The sequence below is a fragment of the Penaeus monodon genome, chromosome 9 (assembly GCF_015228065.2).
Source record: "Penaeus monodon isolate SGIC_2016 chromosome 9, NSTDA_Pmon_1, whole genome shotgun sequence".
Taxonomy (NCBI): domain Eukaryota; kingdom Metazoa; phylum Arthropoda; class Malacostraca; order Decapoda; family Penaeidae; genus Penaeus; species Penaeus monodon.
Window position 1 is genome coordinate 47,879,491 of NC_051394.1, and position 10,825 is coordinate 47,890,315.

The 10,825-nt window shown below is 37.7% G+C and overlaps 1 protein-coding gene across 5 annotated transcripts in view; it reads right to left on the reverse strand.

The window, feature by feature from the left end:
- The window catches only part of LOC119577213, a 106,088-nt gene that overhangs the window by 4,587 nt on the left and 90,676 nt on the right, over positions 1-10,825 (reverse strand). For all 5 annotated transcript variants that reach the window (XM_037924952.1, XM_037924951.1, XM_037924950.1 and 2 more), the window contains exons 6-7: positions 10,347-10,449; positions 3,971-4,859 (exon numbers count right to left, since the gene is read on the reverse strand). In XM_037924952.1, the coding sequence (XP_037780880.1) occupies positions 3,971-4,859; positions 10,347-10,449 (992 nt within the window). The remainder of the gene's footprint in view (positions 1-3,970; positions 4,860-10,346; positions 10,450-10,825) is intronic.

The window sequence follows — 10,825 nt, forward strand, 5'->3', positions numbered from 1 at the left end:
GTAATATTCTTTTTTTTTTTTTGTCTGTGTACTAGTATGCTGCACGTGTGTGTATGCGTGTTGGTACGTAGTTTAATTATAAAATCTATCTGCATACATACGTATACCATACAAGCATGTATACAGTTAGGTAATACATATAAGCGCTCGCACGCCCGCACGCACGCACACGCACACACAAATACAAATTGTAAATCTATGTAAGTTTGCTTGTATGACTGTGCGTGCCCTTTCCCAAGTGGCTAACTGTATTCCCACGTGTAGGCCTCCTGCATCCGATCAAATCTACATCAAAGTCATATACCAACAAGATTTGTCATAGCAAGGCAAACTAGAGTTCTAAAGATTACAAGTTCTATAAATCACGAAACACATTACTGAAATTAAATCCTAAAGAAATATCTCAGTTGCCAGTCTTCCTGTGTAGAAGCAATTTCATTATTCCTTAGAAAATGGCAGCAAGACGCCAGATAGAAAGAGTGAGTACAAATGATATGTTAGGTTGGTCTGCGCGGATGACATTTTCTTACACATTAACTTCAGTATCAAAATATGTCTACAAAAGACATAGATCCATTCTAATTGTAAGATGATATTTATCATTTTTTATTTCTTAATTACATAGTGTTTTGATGGAGTTTGATAAATGGAAGTGTAAAAAAAGAAACTTGTTAACACGTCCATGTACAAAATTACGTCCATATTTAATGTAGAGGTATTTTAACTCCGCAATACTGGATTAGGCTTGTTCGTTCCCAGACCGAATCGGTTTGGGAAACATGCTTCAGAGTGGTGAACTTCCCACCTCCTTAAAGCTAAAAATGAGAAATGAAAATCAGACAGAAAATAAATCGAGCTACAATAACAATCTGTATACGCGACAACATCACTCAAAAAACAGTAAAACTTATAAAAATACAAATATTATTGCATAGACAGACAACATCATATTTTTTTGGAACACCGAACGATAACTTTCATTCTTATTCTCATATACGCCCACACTGATTAATGGTTGTGTGGTATTCTGATATCCCATTAACAAGTTCAAGAAAAAACTTATAGTTGACAGTACAGTATCACGCGAAGTCATTCATAATATATGTGTTTATGTATAAGACTAAGTGTGCCTCTAGTTGTGTATTTACTGTGTTGAAATGATTATAGCATATAAATAAAAGTAACTGAATTATTATCGGTCAACAGTTCCATCAGTTTTAATAACTAGATAAGTTCCCTACGATGAGATAAGTGTCTTCCTAATGTGAGTTCATTCGAGGTCATTTCATGCGCTGACCTGGTTACGGGATACAGTCGTAATTAACTCATTCATACTAAGTCTAGTCTTACGAGACCAATCTTGCTATGTCTAAAAAAATTAATTGCAGGAATTTCTCCTTTTTAACTCTTATATCGCTGTGTATCCTAATCTTACTGAATCCTTTTTGCTGTGGAAAAAGTCAGTCTTCTTCATCACTCCCGTCTGATTCAGTATCACTTGAGTCATTCTCATTTTATATAGGTCTGGACTAATGCTCTTATGTAACTGGTTAGATCGTGAATAAGCTTTTTTCTAAATGTATAGAAGTTCCATTCTGAACGCGTCGTTCCACACCATTTTTTCCTCTTTTGACAGCCAGTAATTCATTTGATCTTTGAGATTGTATTACTAATGACCTCAGTAGCTTTTATAAGATTTTTTTTTTTTTTTTTTTTTTTGGGGGGGGGAGGTAGTGTTGAGAATCTCATGTTTTATAATCTTTTTCTCCTTATGACTTTGACCTGGATTTTACCCTTAGTCTAAACTAAGTAACACAAACGTAAATATAATATTATTGAAATTATCATATGATCTTGACCGAGGATTAAGTCAGGTGCACTGACGATAAATATCTTTCTTAAAATGAAAATATGACATTGCAGGATCATTTTCAGACATGCGGTTGAGGTTATTTTTTCAGACTTCATTTTAATCAGGATGTTCCATGATTAATAATGAAGAAACGTTTAGTAACTATTTATATTTATATTTTCGTGTTCCTATGCAAGTAACTCTAGTTATCAAGATGCATGACCTAATTTGCTTTTTAATACCCAAAAGTTATTCAAAGCCCTTGAGTTTATTGAAGCCTGAATTCAGCCGTCGCTTTGTTAGCGAAATCCCCAGCTGACTGGTACTGAGCAGTCCGCGAATGAGTAAATTTATTAGAAAATTAAGCATTACTAATTTTTATTATATGGAGGAATAACTTGCTATGCCACGCCACAGCTCTGAGTTTCGAGATTCAACGGAACATTATTGATTGCTACATTATTGCATATCTATAAAAAAAAAAAAATGTATTGTCCACGGGATGCTGAAGGTGTAATATATTTTAAGTTGGTGTTATATTGCTAACAGAAGAAAAGTATTTTTTATCGTCATCTATTGCTGTTAGATGGTTTAAGGTTCCCATATTTCTCCGGCTGTTAGCTTATTTCATCATTCTAGTGTTTTCTATGCGAACGAATGGAACTTCAAGGTGTCACTCAGTATTAACAGAAATACAGCTACTGATATTGAAAACAATTCCCAAGCCTTTAAAAATGCTTGATTTATTGAGGAAAAGTATAGTGTTTTGTATACTGTTTTAAGGCTGAGAATGTTCAGGATTCAGAGTGACAAAGTGGTTAGTGACAACAAATTGTTCTTGAAAATATGTGAAACGCCTGAGAGGCAGAACTGGTGTTTCATATTATAATTATTAACGGGGTATTCCAGTAATGACAAGGGTAAGTCATGATATTGGCATTCGAATAGAGAGCATGAAGACGATGGCAATAGCTTTGTGCTGATAAGCATCTGTCTTTCACTCTCTTTCAAACACACACACACACACACACATATATTAGTGTATACATAATATATGTATACAATATATATATATATATATATATATATATATATATATATATATATATATATGCATACATATGTATATATATATATATATATATATATATATATATCATACGTACATATATATATATACACATACATATATATATATATATGCATATACATATACTTACAGTATATGCACGCGAGCGCGCGCGCACACACACATATATATACACATATGCATATACATACATACATACATACATATATATATATATATATATATATATATATATATATATACATATATGCATACATGCATACATACGTAAACACAATCCCACACTAACCACTCTTTCAAACAGATATACATATATAAGCCTACATTTCTACACACACTCACACGCACATATTCAGTATATGCAGTGTATTTCCTGTGAATCCTAATACAATATATTAATTAAGAGGTAACCATGTTACTGTTATCATTCCTGCTATTGGCAGAATCCAACGACTTTAATAGTTGAATTGCAACTGATGTTAGTCACAGAGTACTTATTGCTATGTTGATAACACAAGGTTACTATAATGTTAGTTTTGTAAATTTTAATAGAACTGGACAGTAGAATTACGCGGTAGATGCGTTAGCTAGTTAGAGGGAATAGCTTTCTTTTTCACATTCCAGGTAGGTGTAGATGCTTGTCGCTGTTAGGTATTCTGGTAGATGCATTCGGGTTAGTCATAACAAAAAAGTACACCTGCTATTTGCCAGTATCATGTAGACAGTATCACCTCGTGTTACAGTCTTTTGACAATTGCTCTTGCCGTTACTAGATGCTCATGATAAGCAGAATGTGTTCTGTATTCAAGATAAATATAACTGTCTTCCGAAGTCCTGGCAGGTGCATCGAGTGTTAGCTGAACGGCAAGAGAAAGAGGGCTACTCTAGCCAGTTTCTTTAGCGGTGATTTAACAGGTATTTGTTTCTTGTTAGTAAGAAGAAAGAGGAATGTCTCCATAGGCCAGGGCGCTACACCTGCTGCTCATGGCTTGGCGACAGCCCTGGGTGTATACAAGCGAAGACTTTACCTGCTTGGCTAAGCTAATCTTCTGCTGAGCCGCGATAGCTTCTTCTGTAAGATGTGCGAGGGTGGAGGTGATTGTGTCTGTGTCGGCTTGCAGGGCTAGAACCGCTTCTTTGAGGGATGTGACCTCCTGCCTGGTGCCCGTCACGTCGCCGGTAATGCCGAAGACCGCGCGGTCTATCTCGACGACGTGTCGCTGCAGGTGGCGCACGGCCGCCGTGAAACGGCTTAGATCCGGGGTCTTCTTCCGCGGCTGCTCGTAGTGATGAGCTGGCTGGTGCTGGTGGTGCGCGTTCCGAGGTCTGTCCGAGGCGCGGCAGGTGCTTCCGTCACTGCCTGCGTCACTAGCCGAGTCCATGATAGCACTGGTCTGGTGAATGCTCTCGTTCATCAGCATGTTGTCCAGGTCATCCATGACGGGTGACGCGCTGGTGCCAGGGTCCCTCGGCTGGCTCAGAGACCGCCGGGAGCCTTCCCAGTTGTCGCCCGAAGATCCGCGCCATTCCGCCCTCCCCCCGCCATAGCCTCGACCGTCACCCTGGCGACGCTTGGGTTCTCTCAGCTCCCCCATGGAGCCTCCGACCTCTCCCCTGGAGGCGTGCGCAGCTTGGTGTCCCAACTGGGCCAAGTAGGGAGGCCGCCGGAGCTCCATGCCGTAGGAGGCCGACCTTGGCGGCGGAGGTGGAGGCATGGCCGAGGCGGAGGTGGGCAGGGAATCGGCGTGCGAATGTTCCCCGTCATCTTCCGCGTCCTCCTCGCTGGAGTAAGTGTAAGCCGCGGCGGCGAGGGCGAGCTGGGAGCTGTTCGCGGGCGCGGGTCCTCCGGGGGTGTCGTCACCGCCTCTCTCACCGTCCTCAAGCATGTCGAGCGATCTGTTCAGCCAGGGAGCCTCACTGGAACGATGGAATCAGGATTAGATTAGTTTGCACTTTAATGAAACACATAGCAATCCATGCTAGGTGAAGTATCTGGAAAGTGGAAATGATAGTATGTTATTATTATTATAATGTGTGATTATATTATAATGTGTGATACATATGATACCCAGGCAAAACAAAATACTGATCGTTACAATGCAGAAATGAATGCATGGTAATGAAAGTATAGTATGGTATTATTATATGTGACAGTACTATGATGTATTATTATGATAGCAGGTCAAAACAAACTACTGATCGTTACAATACAGAAATAACTGCATATATTTCAATGCATGGCTGCTGCGCAAATATATTGAGACAAAGTGTTTAGAGAAGAAAAAAACTGAGCATCGTCATAAAAAATGGATAAAGCGATATGTGGTTGGATCGTATTGATTAAAAAAAATAATAAGGAGAGGTCAAAGAGAAACATGTAGTAACCTCAGAGAGAGAGAGAGAGAGAGAGAGAGAGAGAGAGAGAGAGAGAGAGAGAGAGAGAGAGAGAGAGAGAGAGAGAGAGAGAGAGAAATTTACTGACGATATATGATAGTCTCGGTTGACGTGTGAAGACTACTGATTAAAACCTTGTCGGTATGTATGTGTATCCGTATACGTGCTCGCGCGCACACACACACAAATACACTTTCCAATACAAAAACAAACACACGTACACACATAGATACACACAACAGTTTTTGCGTAAAACTAAAAATCAAGAGATAGAAAATGTCATTTGGTCTGCAGCCTAAAAAATGTCAGATCTATTTATCTACAACACTTACAATGTTTCCACTTCCATACGTTAATGTCAGATATAGCCTGGGCACAGTTAACCCCTATTGGAACATTGTGAGATATAAATAAAATTATTTTTTTCTTAACTTTGAACATAGCTCAAAATTGTAATTGGATTTATTGGATGATGTGTACGTTGACAATTTAATTTATCCTAACTCATAATTTAGTATTTAATACAGGAGGAAGTTGATTTAACTGCAATTGACTCCTTCCATACACTCACCATTGCCATGATGTGATTGTGTTGACCATAATATTGTATGAAGTGATTATGACGTTTTATTTCGTTTTATACAGACGTACAACGATACGAACATATACACGAATACACACATGTGCACAAGCACAAGCACGCGCGCGCGCACGCACGCATGCGCGCGCACACACACACACCCGTATATAGAGAAGGTTCATATGCAAGATGTTTATAAATATTTATGTATGGAGAGAGAGAGAGAAAAGAAAAGAAAAGAAAAGAGAGAGAGATATATAAAGAGATAACTAAATAGAGAAGAAAAGAGAAAAGAGAGTGGGTGCGGAGTATATCCTTCCAAAAAATATCACAGACCAACAGAAACTAGGGGAAGTGGATTCACATCCTGTGATAGCGACAAACGGCAGAAGCTGTTGGTTAAAATACTGCGAGAATCATTCAGGGTGAGGCAAGCCAGTGATAAACGGAGTTACGTAAAAAGGGTATCCAGACCACTCAAGACTATACTTACCTGCCTAGATTCTTCCCTAACACAATTTCCTCATATATGTAGCTGACTTACTTAGATCAAGGTAATACTTTTTACTTTCCTATTTCTTACGTTTTTTTTAGTATTACCCAGTTAATTGGATTCATTAAATCTAGAGCATAGTACAGTGTTAGTGCAAGTATATGGTTTTGTGAAAGAAGTCAGTATAATAATAATAATAAAATGTAATGTTTACTGCAAAGAAAATCTGTAGCTATAACTCCAGGAATGAAACATACGATAATAACTACATATAAATGCGTAACTTTATTTACGTACGATTTGACATGATACATTCAAAACTTCCTTACCTTAAGTTCACGAAGTTTTCTCCCGTATCCTACAAGTATCATCAGCAAGGCAGACAGGCACTGGTGTTCAAGGGTTGCACAACTGGCCACTAGTACATATTCAACTAAACATTCTCTGGTTAAGGGTTAATGAAAGGACACAGCTACTGCATAACATAACTTTATTAACTATAGGGTCCAGTCAACTAAAAGGTTCTACACACAAAAAGGGAACTTGTTCAAAACATTACATGGAGGTGAGAACTTGCTATATGTAAAGTCAAACAAAATATATCACCGCACATCCATACAACATGCAAGCATTCAGATATAAAGCTATTATAGGGTCGTTCAAATGTGTATATAGGACTCTGATACAGACTAACTCACATTGAGCTACAAACATATTGAACTCAGAAAAAACAGAGGCAAAATAATGGGACAGTTGTACTGGTAGCCTACATGTAAAATTTACAAAATGCATGAAAATACATCATTTAATCTATAAAATACATGAGCAATCTTTTATGCATGTCAAAACTATAATTTTCATCAAGACTACACATACAGAAAAATAAGACACTGAAGTATTTCTTTCTACTAACCGGAGAAGAAAACAAATCAGAAATACAACTACATTCTACACTGATAACTCAAAATGTAGCTGAGTAAGATGCATATACAACAATGTTCTCCGGAGTTACAAAATTGACTTTCTTGTAAGGCCACATCTGTCACATCGTCTCCAAGACATGAGAAGATGAAAAACAGGGACGAAACGGATACCGTGGCACTGACATTACCTTCTTTACGCTGATATTATCCCCAAGAGCCTGTACGCCTAAGTCTTTTGATTTGAGCTACAGACATTTACAGGAAGACAGGGGAAAGGCACAGTCCAGGCAAGTCGGTCGTTCTTCATCGGTAAAAGGAGAGCTTTTACCCCCCCCCCCCCAAAAAAAAAGAGAAAAAAAAGAAAAAAAAAAGTGTCGAGTAACATGTCAGTTTGGCGGCTTCACGCCCTAAACCGCAGCGGAGAATGATCCTATGCATTCAAAAATTGCATATCACATTGCACGTGGAAGGCACATTGGGTTGCATAACATTACAGAGACTGCAAGGATAACGTGATCTAAAGCTAGTTCATCGATAGATCCTCCAGAATCATTAACGAAATGTCGGGAGATCCGACATGAATCTAAAAGGACGTAACAAGGAAAATAAATTTCATATTCAAAATACTGTACTTCCAAACACTGGGATTGCAAGTTCACGATCCAGTAGTGGTTAATATTTGAATTCATACATTGACATTGACGAATAAATCATGTATGCAGACTAGATATATTTATCTTTAATGTCAAAAAAATGCCTTTTGATCCCCCGAAAGGAAAGATTCCAAGGCTGTAAAGCTCTTATAATAGTGACTTTTAGGAACTTAAAAAAAAATACGTAATAAAATCGAGAACGTAAAGTTATTATCTTCTCGATTTACATTCTAACATCCTGTAAAATTATAACATTCATTGTGTTTATATTTACATAATAAAACTATTCATTAAATTTATCAAAAGATATCAGTTAAAAAATAATAAGTGGTCATTATATTTTCGGCTTTATGTAAGAATTTGGCGTATAATTATTTGTACAAGCTCTGCACTAATATCTTCATATAACGACCAACTTTCCCCATGTAAATATCTAAACCTAAAGTCTATGATTTTTATTTACCCCCTAATATACATACCCTGTTGCATAGTTTAGGATATACCAGCCAGATAACACACAGACCTTTAAAGAAAATCTGCTGAGTTGCGGTGCTGTAAAATGCCTAGATATCTGAAAATACTACAGATATCATTTTGCTTAAGGCGTGTTATGATGACCTGTGTTAGTTTCTTGGGTATACGGAGTTGCACGAGTAAAACGTCGAGTAATATAAGATTTTGATAAGTAAATGTAGCATTGGAAGTCGAAGTTGCATGGGAAAGTCAGGAGGAAGGCAATGCTGTGGTATGTACAAGTGACCCGCTGGCATACGTGACATGAGTTAGACCCAGCAGCTGTTATGACGAGTGTGCTTTGGCTATGCATGTTACTACATTAAACACGCAGGCTGGATTTGATTGCGTTGCTAGCTGGAAGGCAAGGCACGAAGTCATAAAAATAAGATAAAGATGTTAAAAAGGAAAAGATAAGGGGGCCACATGCAGATAGTATTGGTAAGTTAGTAATTATATTTGGAATGGCAACTCCCCAACTATATATATATATATATATATATATATATATATATATATATATATATATATATATATATATATATATATAATATAATTTTATATATATATATATATATATATATATATATATATATATATATATATATATATATATATATATATATATATGTATATATATAATACTCGGTGGATAGCAACTTTTTAAAGAAACTGTGTACGTGATGTCAGTTCACAATTATCGAGACCTTCCTGACGAATCATATCTACTTTTATTCTTCTATACCAGCAATACGCATACATTCAGTTAAATATGAATGCAAAATCTTAAAATGAACTACTAGATGAATAGGTGAAACGACTTTGGAACATGAAACCTGTAGTTATTTTTTCGAAATTATGCCGATTTTCTCTTATTTTATTTTATTTTATTTTATTTTTTATTTTTTTGCTTATATAATTGACTGTATCATAGTCGTTCACGGTCTTGCTAGTAAGAATTTCTTTACTAAATATCAAGTACCTTTTATTTTGACTGTTGGCACGCAAGATAAACTTATCCTCGCTATGTGTTTTGGAAGGCATGTTTAGTACAATGTACATCTGATTTAGGCGCAACTGAAAAGATATATTCGAACACACGCACAAGAAGCCATATGAACATGTTAGAGCACTCGCGAACACTATTCTTGTGAAATAGTTACCTTTATTGTGGTAATATTTCCTAATGACTGGAGTCAAAGCAACACACGAGTATTTAGTAAACGTGACACTGCACTATTTATATGTTTTTTATACATAAAATAACTGTATTGACTATATATACCTTCTCAAACTAAAGAATGACTTTCTGGCATGTAAAATATATTTAAGTCTGCCAGATCTATGTACAGTATTTAAAAATAACGTAAGTGTATCACCTAAACAGTAATCTACGTTCTGTATATCTTCGCAGTGGAATAGCCACGCTACAAGATACTGCAAGTCCACCGTGAAGTATCAGTTTCGTCAGGATGGCTTGCTCCTATGGGCTCTTTGCTCTCAAACCTGTTCCGTTTGATTGACACGAACGTTTCCCTCATTCGCGAGAGTTTCGACCCGAGAAGAGTTCCATTTCTCGAGCGAGTGCGAGGCTTTCGTAAATTTTTTTCCTCGAAATTGACCTTCAAGGTGGAAGACCGCTTTGACACCCTCTTGGGGCCGTTCTCATGCCCATCCCTTGCCCTCTCCTGAACGGTTTTAGAGAAGAAAAGATCACTGTCAATGTCATTGAACCAGCTTTCACTGCGGACTTCCGGTTTATCCTCTACTTTCTCTACGTCATTCTCGGATGACTTTGATGACTTTGAATCTCTTGACGAACCCCTGTTGCCCTGACTAGACTCTGACCTGTTGTCGTTGAGCTCTTGGTACTCAAGCGCCGAGAGGGAGCTTGCCCGGTTCTTCAAGGCTGCTGCGGCGAGAGTGCGTCGGTTCTGTGGCGCGCGACGACCTGCAACGGCAAGAGGGGTTAGCATGGATGACTTTTATCCAGATGGTGAAAACCAGACGTTAGGTACCTCTGCTATGTGGTAGTTAAGTGATACCTGTGTATATTTGGAAGAAATTTGTTTTACGAACATAAAAAAAAAAAAAAAAAAAAAAGAATTATGATTACATCTTATTTCATTAAGAGCAATTTTCTGCTTCACCATTCACGGCGAATTGTCTAGCTACATCGATCGTGCAGTAAATACGAATCGTGAATAGAAACAGTAATACCTTGAGGCCTTCACCTCTGCTTGGTACGCATGTAAGCGTGGGACCGCCGTCGGCAAACGTCTTCATTTCCCAGCTCTGACTTCCGTTGGCGTGGACGCAGCTGCGGG